Genomic DNA, 13292 nt, shown 5'->3' with positions numbered 1-13292 from the left:
GTCACGCGAACAGTAAAGCAAGGGACGATTTAGTAATTTCAAAAAGCACATAAACTCGACAGGGTGGGAATTAAAACTCTTGGAAAATAAGAAGGTATAGGTAGGCTATAAAAATTAGTGGCTTCCAATCACATCAGCCAGCAAGATGCCCTCATAACAGAATTAATAGGTACAACACCGGCAGTTCTGCAAGCGGGTATACTGGCTCATCCCGCTCAACCGATGAGTAGAAAAGGAAGCACTAATATTATAGGCTAGATAGAGAAGTAAAGGGAAATAACAACAGTGCAGAGAGGGTTCAAACAAAAGATCAAAGGAACTACACATTAGAACGCATTAAAACGACTGATCCCTGCTAGCAAAACAGAAGCAAATAGAAGAAAAACATAAAGTTGCAAAGAAGAACCAGTCAAGCTACTAGTTACATAAATAGTAAAGCAAAATACAACACCGAAGACGAAACAAAGGCACCGAAAGGTCAAATAAAGACGAAATCGAAGGAAAAACTAGAAAATCGAAAGCAGGGAGCAGGCGGTCTTGCTTAGAATGCCATACGAACTGATGTTGTTACTGAGAAAGATGAGGAGATGAACTGTCCATTGGGAGAAGCTGAAGAAGAAGCGCGAAATTAGGGAATTTCGAGGTTGAAATGTCGAACTAAGTCAACTTGACTCAGCCTTCGTTTAAAAATCCTGCTGCTTTCGGCAATAAACACGTGTAGGGGAAGAAGACGGAGCCATTTGAACGAGCAAGAGAGATGTGGAAAGTTTCTGCCAAGGTCTCTGCTATAAATTCCAAACCCCCCTATTCTGGTACTGCTAGGTCTAAACATCCACTATTTACTGGGTGACCGTTTAGTTTCGTTTCGGGGGATTCGAAAGGAAAATACTAAATCTGAGATTATTCTTCTATAAAACACAGGTTTTAATGCTAATGCATTCAATCGATCAGCGTAATTCGATATGTTTTGGTACTCATAACTAATTCTAATGAAAACTAGCCTCGTGAAGGTTTTTTGAACTTTCTCAGTCGTAGCAGTGTATCTTTTGGCATAGGGACTCCAGATCTGAGAGCAGTATTCCAACTGAGGTAAAACAAAAGTTTTATTTAACAACGTAAGGATTTTAGGATCATTGCAGCGAATATTGCGAGGAATTGTGAATAGAACCGCGAATGCTCTCTTAAGATATAATCAATATGGATGGAAAACTTCATAGAAGAACTGAACCAAGCTAATAGATCCTTAGTGGTATCGCACTTTTTTTAACAGTATCCCGTTTATGATATAGTTTGCTGAGTCGCCGTTTCCAAGATGCAATACGCAACATTTGCTAGGATTAATTGCGAGACCCCATTTGCATGCCCAGAGGACAACACTATCTACGGTAGATTGTAACTGGGAGCACATTGCATACCGGTTTTCAGAGCTGTAGACACAATAAATTTTAACATCATCAGCATAGAATTGTGCTGTGATATTAAGAGGAGCTCTAAGACAAGTTGGCAAATCAGTTATGTATAAAAGAAATAATAAGGGGGAATGTACTCCACCTTGAGGTACACCGCTTTTACAATGGAATTTTTCAGGATATGCATGTCCAACTTTAACAGCCATGAACCTTTTAGTTAGGTAAGACCTGATCCAGGCTAACATATTGCTATGGATCCCAATACTTTCCAATTTCATTAACAATAATTTGCGACAAACTTTATCAAAAGCTTTCGATGAATCGATAGAGATTACATCAACATGGACAAAATCATGTTGTTCCTTAGAAATAACATTATTTCTTAGAACCCAAGACAAGAGTTTGTCCCTCAACATTTTTTCCATAACTTTAACAAGAGTACAAAAGATGCTAATTGGGCGAAAATCAGATAATAGACTTGAGAAGGATGTTTTGGGAATATCAATAACTAGAGCTTCCTTCCAGAGTCCGGGAACTTCACCGAGTAGCATGGGAACATTGAAGAGGTGAGCCAATGGTTGAGATAAAGTTTCTGCGCATTTTTATAGACTATTTGTGGTATACCATCATAGGGTAAGGTGGTCGATGCTTTTAAACGTTTGAGTATGCCAAGAATATCATTAGGATGTAAATGTCACAAGGAAAACGAGGATCATGAGGATCATCCGATACATTAACGTCGAGACCACAGACATATTCAGCAGAAAAGACACTTGCAAAATACTCACCAAGGGCATTAGCCTAGTCAGAATCATGAAGAAGTTTTTGCCAGATTGATCAATAATACAGGCACATTTTAGATTTGAGTTTGCTGTTTACATAGGAAAACAAGAGTTTGAAGGATGCTCTGTTGGTCAATCGAAGTTCATAGTTTGCACTGAGCTTTTTCACGTGGTAGTCGAGATCAGAGCAGACCTTTTTTTAATAACCATTGGATAAGGGATCACTAAATTTCATAAATAATCGGTTCTTTTGTTCCATAAGGGAAAGTATATGTTTAGGATAACGACGAGAGCAGGACAGTACAGGAAATTTCAAAGAGACAAATTTAGAAAAAGCCTGGCACATAACATAACTTGATCGAGTTTTTGTGTAGCCGAATTCGTGGAGCCGTTTGCTCACCGTCGATTCATCACACTCGAAGTGCTCAGCCATATCAGCTCAAGTCTGGGAAGGTCCACTCTCGACCATTTCAACATTGGGCGTGCTTTCTGGTCACCGGTGGGAACGTTCCCCAAGATGTGTCTTCAAGGTCCTTGTGACCTTCTCGAAACCTCTTGAGTCATCGCTGAGCGATCCCGAAGGGTGATGGTGCCCTAGCCAAATCCAATATTAATTCGATTGACGGGTTCCAACTTTGAAATCATACGGTAGGCACATGCTAATTTATATACTGGAGCGAGTCACAATCTTAGTCAAAAATTTAAAAAGAATACGAAAGAGAAGTAGAAAATCAGTCATTACAATAACAAACAAGATATTTAGCAATAATAGTTAGCAAAAAAAAACTTAAAACAATAGTCTTTCATGGTAACCAGATCGCTATAAAAAGCTATACAAAAAACGACACTAAGTATTAAGATATGTAATAGTTATGAAAAGAGAAATAGATACTGAGGATTATCGAAATTGCTTAACCAGATACAGCAGTAGCAACAAATCAATAGTATCAGGTCCTGTCCGGAATCGAACCGACTGCCTCCTTTTTTGCGTGTGAAGCAGAGGTGATGATCGCTACACCGCAGCACCACACAATACAAATATGTCTTCCTAAAATTGTTTTGAAATAAAACCTAGCGTTAAGGAAAGTCCATCTATGTAATCATAAGTTGGGTCAATAAGTCAGTAATTCATAGGCATTGAAAAACATACATATATAGAATTTCGTGGAAAGATTTTTTTTTTGAGTATTTTTCTGGCAGTTCTTCGAGGTATTCGTATAATTGTTACTCGTAGCGCCTCCAATCTCTGGGGTGTCTAAACCGCTCTTACACGAGCATCTCTTCTCGTTGGTAATCCCACTGTTTTTAAGCTTCTAGCTTGAATAGAAATGCTGTAAAAGAGAAACTTTTCTGTTCACCAGTCCAATGTTGCATGGTTACTAACTTCTGAATGTGTGAAACGCCTACGTCAGTGCCTACTTCCCCCAAAGCGTACGCACCCACTATACAAGCTTTGTTCAAAATGGCGGTTTGACTTCTCCATCCTGTATTATACACCAGCCTAAAGTTGTTTGCACCCATTAATTGTTCATAAAGGATGCCCACTAAGCATGGTATGTATACATATTATCAATCACCCTGGGTATTACGGCTAGCTGATTTCTTCGGCTCCCACAAACAAAACGACAGCTAAGCACATAGTGTCCGAGGGTTTCTACTCTTAGTCGTGTCAGGTTGCAAAGACCGTTGACAACGTCAAAATTATGCAGAAGCAGGACGATTGCACCTTTCTTTGTACGTAGCTTGTGAGGTGGCATTCCCGTGGGTTCTAACGTGTTTAGGTACTCTACCGGGCACAACTCATCCGACCTACCCTCATGATACAGTGCCTCGTCAACGCTTTTGTAAGTACGCTTATTTTGGAGTGATGTGATGAGATGTGCATAGCTGCTCCAAAGCGTCTTTATTTAGCTGTCTGACATTCAGAGTCGTGGGATGAGAAACAGCTCGTTCAAAATGGTCAACTGTCAATTTGGATCAGTTGTCTCACCAAAAATTTCTGGAGGAATACATTTTTGACTCAGGAACTCCGAAATTTGAATTCCTTCTTCGTTATCATTTGCAGTCCCATTACATCGAAAAGAAAATAAGCCCATTCAAATCCAGCTTCTCGAGTTCCCACATTAACTTGAAGCCGATAAACGGTGAATACTGACCAAAGGACAGAATTTTTCACACACGAACTGACAAAATCGTCGCGTTGTCCGTGCTCAACTATGGGCAAAATCGCCCTTAATGATGAAGGTTGTCGCCGAATTTAAATGATACACGTAGCAAACCCTCAATTGCTTCGAGAGCGCACTATGGAGCATCGGAAATTTCATCCCATATGATAATATCAATGGCCATGAGCTGTCGCGCTTCTAGCTGGCGTTTCACCAGAAATGTGTGATTTCCATCGGTCATGTTGAGCTTGAATGCTGAGGTTACTTTTCGTCCATTTGGGAGAAGACTGGCTGCGATTCCAGCCCAAGCAACACACAACACTTGACGACGCTGTTTCACGGATAGGTTATAGATGTTATTATAGAGAAGTTTTCGCTGCTCCTTTTGGCCCGTCGATGAAAAGGCAGAGGTTGTCTCCGTTATTCATTGCTGTAAGGATGTCATTAGCAGCTTTTCTGAAATGAGTATTCAATGGGTTATATAGCCGTGATTCTTCACTTTCATCCCGACCATGGTCAACAGGATATTAGGAAGTGAAGGCCGTTGATTTGCAGGTGGCATAACTGTTAGAATCGCATCCCAGTGCTAAGGAGTGACATCCTATCAGCGACGTCGAAGCAGCCTCCAACAATCACCTCCTCTTGAACTACTTCTCTGTTAATGAAATCGTCAGCCAATCAATCGATGCCGAAAACTCACCCTATAGTTCCTCAGCGAACGCGCCTTCACAATAACAGATCAAGCAAGCAACGAAATTACATAACTTTGATGCTGCGAAACTGTGCGGCTTCCTGAATACTCTGACAATAGTATGTATCATCATCAAGGAATCCGGAAGCGTTTGCCGCTTTAAAAAACTTCTCGTGCGTTCCTCCATCTACTGTTCTCAGATATTGGAATGACATTTTTCCTTTGGTCTCCAACAGAAGTTTGCGGAGACTGCACCTTACTACATCTCGTGGTGAGACTGTATACATGCGTCGTATTTCCTTAACTCTACGTCCTACTGGTTTCCAAAGATGCCGTGCTGTGAATGAAAAATATTTGGAGATTTCGTAGGAAAAAAGTTCGTGAGCATCAATGTCTATATCGGACTGCAGACCATTATCGAAAACATTCCCACACCACCGGTTGAGCCCAAAATAAGAGGTTAGAGTTCGAAGTTAGAATTTGCGACATCTACAGCCAAATGTTCATGTACTGCCACAAAGTGATGCTGTTTTATGTGGTACACCACATGATTTCCGCTGTCACCAGAATCGCGTTGAGTTATTCGTGTATAAGTACTTGAAAGCAGAAACTTTGCCACAAATTTCAAAGTTCACATGACAGTTAAAGTTCGTAAGAAGGTACAAGTTGGTCGGCACGACACACCCATCACTTCCATTAATCTCGACGATTGTGCGATTCCATATCCTATACTTTGGGTAGCTATCAGCTCCCATAAATGTGCTTTCAGGCAGCTATTTGAGGAAACGTTTTGCACATCTTCCATCACGCATACATGGTGAACGAGGATCATCAGTGCACCAGTTTCTGTGGATCATAGGTGACCACATACCTCATACGGCTCCGATTCTTCCTCATTCTTTGGTATTTCAGAACAAATAACATTGTCTGAGTTTTGCCACTTTTTGCGCCTTCCATTCATGTTTTGTAATCAGCAGAATATGACAGCGCAGTTTTTTTCCCTGATACTCGCGCCAATGAGGATTACAGGTGATCGCAAGAAAATAGGTGGGTTTTCCATAACGAAAAACAATAGCCATGGCGTCCCGGTAGGATTGTTGCATGGGCCCTGGACTACCTATATGTGACGACATTAGCACGACGCGATCTCCTGGAGGTCCGTGATTACCCTCTCCGGCTAGGTAATCATGCAGACTTCTGTAGGAGTCATAGTGAAGATTTACCTGGTGCATTCTGCTGTAGTTTAAACGATTCTGCTCTATTTTCACGTAAAAGTGCAAATTGCTGAAAGGGCTCCCCTGAGTGGAGAACCGAATTGAAACTGTCGCGAATGCAAAACAGACAGAAACAGATGGAACAGTACTTCATTTGCAGGATGCACGCTTCTATCCACCAACGTTGGGCCCCAGCCACCTCTTCCAGTCGGAAAAAGAAGAGGGTACGTAGGAAGGTCACACCTCTCGTTAATATCACTTATGTTTCAATGACATCCCACCGGACTCTCTGAGGAGAACTGCAAGAGTTCTGGCGGGGCGAGCATCATTTTCCTCTCCTGCATAAACAACTACGCCATCAGCGATAGTAGTGCAGTATTCTTTTCGCTATTTTCTTCAAAAACCATCCGGATAGTAGTTGGTCTACGATTATCGCGGAGCGCGCTTCATCCTTAACTCTTTTACCTTCACTCATCATTTTGAACGATCGCTCATAAGTATTGTTTTGTGGAAACCGCTCGCTCAGAAATCTCATATGCTTCATGGATCACAGCTCGAATTTTGATACCAAGGCACTGCTGAGCTGCCGTTTCAGTGTTAAGAATATGAGCTTGACCGTATACCGCATTCAAATACGTCTCGTCTTCTCAGAGCATCGAATTGCTCTCCATTAAGGGCATCGCCAGAGCCGAATTGAAGTTTCTTAAATTTTCCAAAAACTTTCTCTGACGCTATGTTCTGAAGATGCAAAACTGTCTATAAAGAAAACTTGTTTTAGAGTCTCAGGGAAAGCAAGGCAAAACAAAGGCAAAGCAATACAAGTAATTGCAGCAATCACCGAATGTGCACGGATGCTGCTGTTCGACTTCAAACAGAAAGTGTCGCGCTCCACAGTTTACACAAAGACAATTCATTTCGCTCAAGTAGTTCGTCTCTGTCATTTGACTTCTAAGCGCAAGACCAATCGTCTATAGTGGAACACAGCGTCGCCACCGCTCAGCATCAACGTAGAGTCGGCCTGTTGGTGGTTATCGTTGAGACGTTGCTTCCGTTGTCCTTCTGCGTTTAAATCCTTCAAATCTTTGGGTAGCATCTTCGTTTTGACGCCGTCTCTGCTATTGCAATTTTAAACGAACGTTCCGCTCTTTGTTCAGCACCTTCGGTTTGTCTGGGTCTCTGCTGGTGCTGAGCATTTTCAAAGAGGACTTTCAACCCAGTGCCGTCTGCATTGAAGCAGCAAGTCAGCTGCGAGACGTTCGGATTGCAGCTCAAAATTTCGTTTCGGCGTATTTTTCGTCGGCGCATCGAATTTGCCATTAGTCTAATTGAACCCTGTTCAGTGTTCTCATATTGGCAGAGTAGTTGACGACAATGTGAATCTTCCAGCTGTCAAAGAGGTTGCGTGCTGTGTTCAGTCTTCCTTAAACGTCGTTGACGATGCGCAATCAGGCGTGCTTCTCGCACATCACGGATTGCAACTGAGCGGTAATTTCTTTGTCGTTCAGCATAATTGGTTTGTATGCGTGAACGTCCACCTCTACGTGATCTTGAAGGCGGATCCACAGAGGCTAGCAATCTTTGTCGCATTTGTTTCCTCTTCTCTATCTTGTTTGAGTTTCTGAACAAAACCATCATTTGCTTCCTATGGAAGCAAATTTAAAATCGGGGGAAGATGATTCAGAAAAGGTAATGGCCAGAAAATATACATGAATCACAATTCCTTAGAAGTTGGGGGAGCAAAAATTAAAATCCACCCACGAAAATTTCAGGAGAAAACCTACATGTATTAGCAGACGATTAACCTCCTGCGCAATGTAGGAGGTACACGTACACATAGAAGTTTAAGTGCTCTCCCTAGCATATGACAAAAAATAACCTGTCTTGTCATGGTTCTCATACATGTTAGTACATGTTAGCGGTATTTCAGTGTTAGAATGCTCATGTCCCAAGAGGGTATTCTGCCTTCGATTCTTGTAGATGTAACGCTTTTCGCATTTATGCAACATCTTCATGACATTCGCAAACACACGCACAAAAGGCGTTAGAAAAGAAAATGGCCGGAAAATAGCCGTACATCACAACTTTCTAGCACTTTAAGAGCCTGCAAAAAAAGAACACCTTTGAAGAACATGGGAAGAAATGATTTTAAAAGGGAATAAAATAGTTTTGTGGTTTTTTGATTTACTCAAATGACAACTTGAAGCTACCGTTGTGATCAAAACACTAATCACTTTTACTGCCTGATGAAACAGGTGTACGTACTCATAAAGGTTCTTATGCTCTAATTAACACGTAACTAAAACTAAGTTGTATTATCAGAACATTTTAAATGTCATTTGACAGTGGCTCAGTGGTGGATTGCTCACTTTGAGGGCTGATGCTCCCTGTTCAGTCCTCGCCGATGTAAAAGGTTTTCATCATCGTGGAGAATTTTTATGAAACAGATAAGCACGCACAAAAAAGTCAAAAATGGTAATAGCTAGAAAATAATCAGAAATCAGATCTGTTCTGATCTGAAAATTTGTGTTTTTTAGATGACTGGAACAAAAACGCAATGTTTCAGGTATACCCACACATTAAAGGTTGATGTGTTCTCCTTGGTGTGTGACAAAAACTCACCTGTCTCATCATTTCTTTATAGATGTTAGTGCAGCTGTAGACGGTGGTTCAATTGCATATACCCGCCTCACCTCTCTGGCACGATTTCCGCCGATTTATTATCGAGTGTTTTCATGACACACGCAAATAAACGTATGAAGGCTTAGTCTGTTATTGTATGGCAATGCGAAGTAGATAATCTTCAGTAACTAGTAGGCATAAATGATAGGAAAAATTAACAAACGAAAAAATAAACTTTTTGCAATGTGTTAAAAAAGGATGGAAACGTTCTAATGAAATAATGATGAGGGTTACCCAATACTAAGTATCACGTTCGCTTCCTCATTGATCCAAAGTTGATCTCATGGACGAGATCAGTTCTAGACCTTTCAGTTCAACTAACGTCTAACGTTTAACAAAGTTTCGCATTTAACTCTTTTTTCTTGCCATGTTTAACTTGAGTTTTCTAAAGTTGTTACATCTCTTTGGAACTTCATTTCTTTTACATTCCATTTCTCTGGAAGCAAAGGCTTAATTGATACTTCTAAACAAATAACGTCAATAAAACCTGCAAAAAAATATCGTCAGAAAAAGTAATGTCTACGAAATATATGATATATGATATAATACATGATATAGACGAAAATGCTGGAATAAATATTCCAACGTATTGCATTTTTTCCACTTTTCATGTGATCTATGTGCTGTCCTGGAAGTGCCACATAGTGCCTACATAAAAAGCCTACTGATTAGTCGAACATTTCCGAACATTTCTGCACACTCATTCACTTTTTCCTTAAAGAAACTACAGTTGTGCAGCAGAGACCATGTCTTTTTTGACTTAGTCGCCGGGCTGATGTCACTGCCTGACGCGATTATATCTTCGCCGAGATATGCCGTCCTTGAACGCAGCTCTGCCCAACCTCCTTGATCTTCTGCGAGAGCTTGCACAGAATCAGTCCATTTGTCGCTATTCCGCATTCTGCGAAACCTTACGTCTCGTCTGAACTGCCTATCCACGCCGAGTGTCCGTTGTCGGCCAGGTGGCTTCTTCCAGCCTGAATCCGGCAAACTCCTCAAAACTCGTTGAACAAGACGATCTGTCGACCTCCTTAATATATGACCAGAGAAGCGAAGACAATTTACTTCAGCCACTTTCGATGGCAGTGCAAGTTGTTGATATCTTCCACCTGTCATCTTCCGGTATACCACATCAATTTCTGCGTAAAGATCCTCATTGTGGCATACCCTCGGCCAAAAGTAGCCAAATAGCCGCCTAAGCAGCTTTCGTTCCTCTCCATCACCGCAGATGGTGCCGCCCAAGTCTCCGATCCGTACATCATGAAGGGGCGAATTGCGGATAGGTAGACTCGCAGCTTGACTTCGTTGGTGATGGTGGTCCACCACAGGCATTTCGTTAAGGAGTTAAATGCAGAAGTGCCCTTAGCCCATTTTTGCTGAACATCTCTCTCGTAGCTGACGTTGTTCTTCAGCGTACAGCCCAGGTAACAGAACTCATCGACGAGTTCTATCGGTTGTCCGTCCACCCTGATTCTCGTGCGAGGTCTCGAAGAGATCCACATCTGCCTGCATTTATCAGGTCGTAGGCGTAGTTCGTAGGCTGCAGCCAGCTTTGATACAAGGTTGACAACACGTTGAAGTTTCGTACTGCTTTCCGCGAATATAACAACATCGTCGGCGTACTCGAGATCAGTCAAGGGGCACCCTGATGGTGCTAAGACCATGTCGGCAGGACACTGGTCGACTGTTCTTCGCATAATGTCGTCGATGGCGAAATTGAACAGGAAGGGTTCTGCCACTGCCCTTTGTCTTACTCCATTTACCACTACAAACGGTGTTGTACATCGGGCTGGTGTACGAACTGCAGCAGTTGTTCGTTGATTCATGTCATCAAGCAAGCGAACGAACTTTCCTGGTACTCCATCGGCGCGAAGCGCGTTGAGAAGACGGCCTCGATGAGGAGAGTCGAACGCAGCTCCAAAGTCCAGAAAAGCTAATTGCATTGACTTCGAATACCGCTGCCAGATTTCGATCACTCTCTGACGATGAACACCTGGTCAATCGTAGATCGGCCAGGACGAAAGCTAGCTTGCTCGTCGCGCGTTGTTTCTTCGCGATGTTTAATGAGTCGGTCCAGGATAATGCGCTCCAATACCTTGCACATTACACGCAGCAAAGAGATTCCCCGATAATTCCTAGGGTCCGTGACGGATAACTCCTTGTGGAGGGGAATTATGATAGCGTGTCTCCACGAATCAGGTATCCTTTCATCTATCCATATTGAACGGATGATCTTTGTCATCTCACAAATCCCAGACGGAGGGAGACATTTTAGCATTTCTGCGCTAATCCCGTCGTCTCCACTAGATTTTCAATTCTTCATTAGTTGAATACGGACTAAAACCGGTGTGGTTCATTTTAGGGTTTGAATTCTGAAATTAGGGTCCAAATCTTAGCGCACGAATCTAAAACGTTGGCTCGAAAATCGCTGGAGGCATTTTGGATCCAATCCAAAAACCCTAAAATGAACCGCAAGGGCGAATGTCTGACGATAACGCGGGAACTCGCGCCATATCTCGAATGGTTCTTTCGATCCGAATGTGTCATTCGAACCATTCCCCTCGTGATTGACCAGTCAGCGGTCCGTGCTAGGCGTCTCCGATCTAAGGTGAGCATTCAGTGCAGTCGCTAAATTGGTGATTGAAAGTAGGCGTGGAGTTTATCAGTTTAGTTGTGGAGAGCTTGGTCGTTTCAATAGTAGATTGAATATCGCCCTTTTTAGGCTCTGAAGAAGGCGATATAGCCGAAACGTCAGCCAATAAATTTATTTAACAACCTCGTGTACAGCGTATCAAACTCGATTTTATTTTAGCGGTAACGAAGAAAAAAACGAATTTACATACATGTAGCTTTATCTTTAATCGATTATATCAACATTATTATATCGACAGCCATCATACACCGACAATTTTTAACACACGCTTTCATTTCATTGAGGTTACAGAATTGTGTTATAGATATCTCATACTTTCCAATCGTTAGTCTCCATCGTTATCCAGGAAGCTCTGCCATCTTGCTGATAGATTTTTAATCGCCTGTTCATTAAATTTCGCTACCTTTGAATAAAAATATGACTCTAGTTGAGTTCGCGCTTCATCGGTGTTTTTGGAATTTTTATTCCTTAGAGTTCTATCAATCGGAATAAATGAAAATAAGATGTCTGAAGAATATGAGGGATGTAACCCTTATTTTTTTCTGGGTTTAATCTCGCTGTGGGCGTCCTGGCATTATCGTGCTGCGATATTACTCTTTTTCTTTTGACCAGAACTGTAAATCTTTATAATTTCTTGAAGATGTCCTTTAGTAACCTTGAGAGTTTTTGCTATTTCCTGGATACTTTGGGATCAGTTTCCATCAGTGCGTTAGCACTTGTTGACTATCACTACGTCTACATACACATAACAAATTTCCTCTGTTGCATTAACACCTGATGGAGAAATGAAACAGGATGCAGTGACGTAAATTTTCCTCCATTGGTTGATTCTCAGCCAATTGTCTACAACGAATAAAAAGTTTGAATTTAATAGTCACAAGAATCAAGGTCACGACTTGTGACTTGATATGCATCAACGCTCTGAATAAGACTGAAGCTGATATTCCACACTAGTAATTATTGATAACTTATGAGTACCACTACTATAAAGCTCTAAAGATCTTCATTCTAGAGGTACGTTGAACTTGCAACGGTTTTACATGCTAGTGTTAGCTGCCCTGACACTTATAGTTAGAATGGTACCGATTCCAATCTCCCGCTGTTCGAATGCGCGGTTTGGTTTTGGATTGCGCGCTTCTAAGAGTGAAAAAAGTGCCTTCGATGGCATCCGGTCGCGGCAGCAGTTACTGCAGTAGGGCAACGATGTTATTCCTAGGGAGATTGTCGAGGGCAGCTCGCTTATCGGCTGTAGTCGGCAAATACAGTAGATTACAATTACTAGTGTATTCAGCACACGTTTTATTACCCATTACTGTGAATTAGCGCAGCTGTGCATGTAGTGCTTTTAGCAGGACACCCCAGAACATGGAAGATGCAGGAGCGGACGAGATTTTCACGCCGCGGTCCTTGGAGCATTCACGGCAGAGTCAAAATCTATAAATGCGCAAAGAAGTATATCGCGATAATAGAGTCTGTAAATCTAGAACTATTGCATTAAAGAAGTGTGTATTACAGCAGCTCCTCAAAGTTTGTTCTGAAACTTTCCTTTCTTGCTATTTAACACCACGTGACACTTCTAGCAAAATAGTTCTGCACAGAATAAGCGTGAATAAAATACTTCGGTCAAGCAGAGATGTGTTCGAACGCATGTCATTAAATCACATTTTTTATTCTATACATATGTACAGAAACTAGAAGA

General features: G+C 41.7%; 2 protein-coding genes across 2 annotated transcripts; both read right to left on the bottom strand.

Annotated features, from left to right (window-relative positions):
* Positions 1-1243: 1243 nt before the first annotated feature.
* On the bottom strand, positions 1244-11182 carry RB195_006431 (uncharacterized protein; the record flags this gene model as incomplete). The annotated part of the gene is made up of 3 exons (XM_064179500.1): positions 1244-1490; positions 6878-6999; positions 11036-11182. The coding sequence occupies 3 exons, from the start codon at positions 11180-11182 to the stop codon at positions 1244-1246; spliced, it is 516 nt and encodes a 171-aa protein (XP_064036450.1).
* Positions 10053-10883, bottom strand: RB195_006432 (uncharacterized protein; the record flags this gene model as incomplete). Its single annotated transcript, XM_064179503.1, has 1 exon — positions 10053-10883. The coding sequence occupies one exon, from the start codon at positions 10881-10883 to the stop codon at positions 10053-10055; it is 831 nt and encodes a 276-aa protein (XP_064036451.1).
* Positions 11183-13292: the final 2110 nt, after the last annotated feature.

This window comes from Necator americanus, chromosome I (assembly GCF_031761385.1).
Source record: "Necator americanus strain Aroian chromosome I, whole genome shotgun sequence".
In the NCBI taxonomy this organism is placed as follows: domain Eukaryota; kingdom Metazoa; phylum Nematoda; class Chromadorea; order Rhabditida; family Ancylostomatidae; genus Necator; species Necator americanus.
This window is presented reverse-complemented; position numbering and strand designations above follow the sequence as displayed.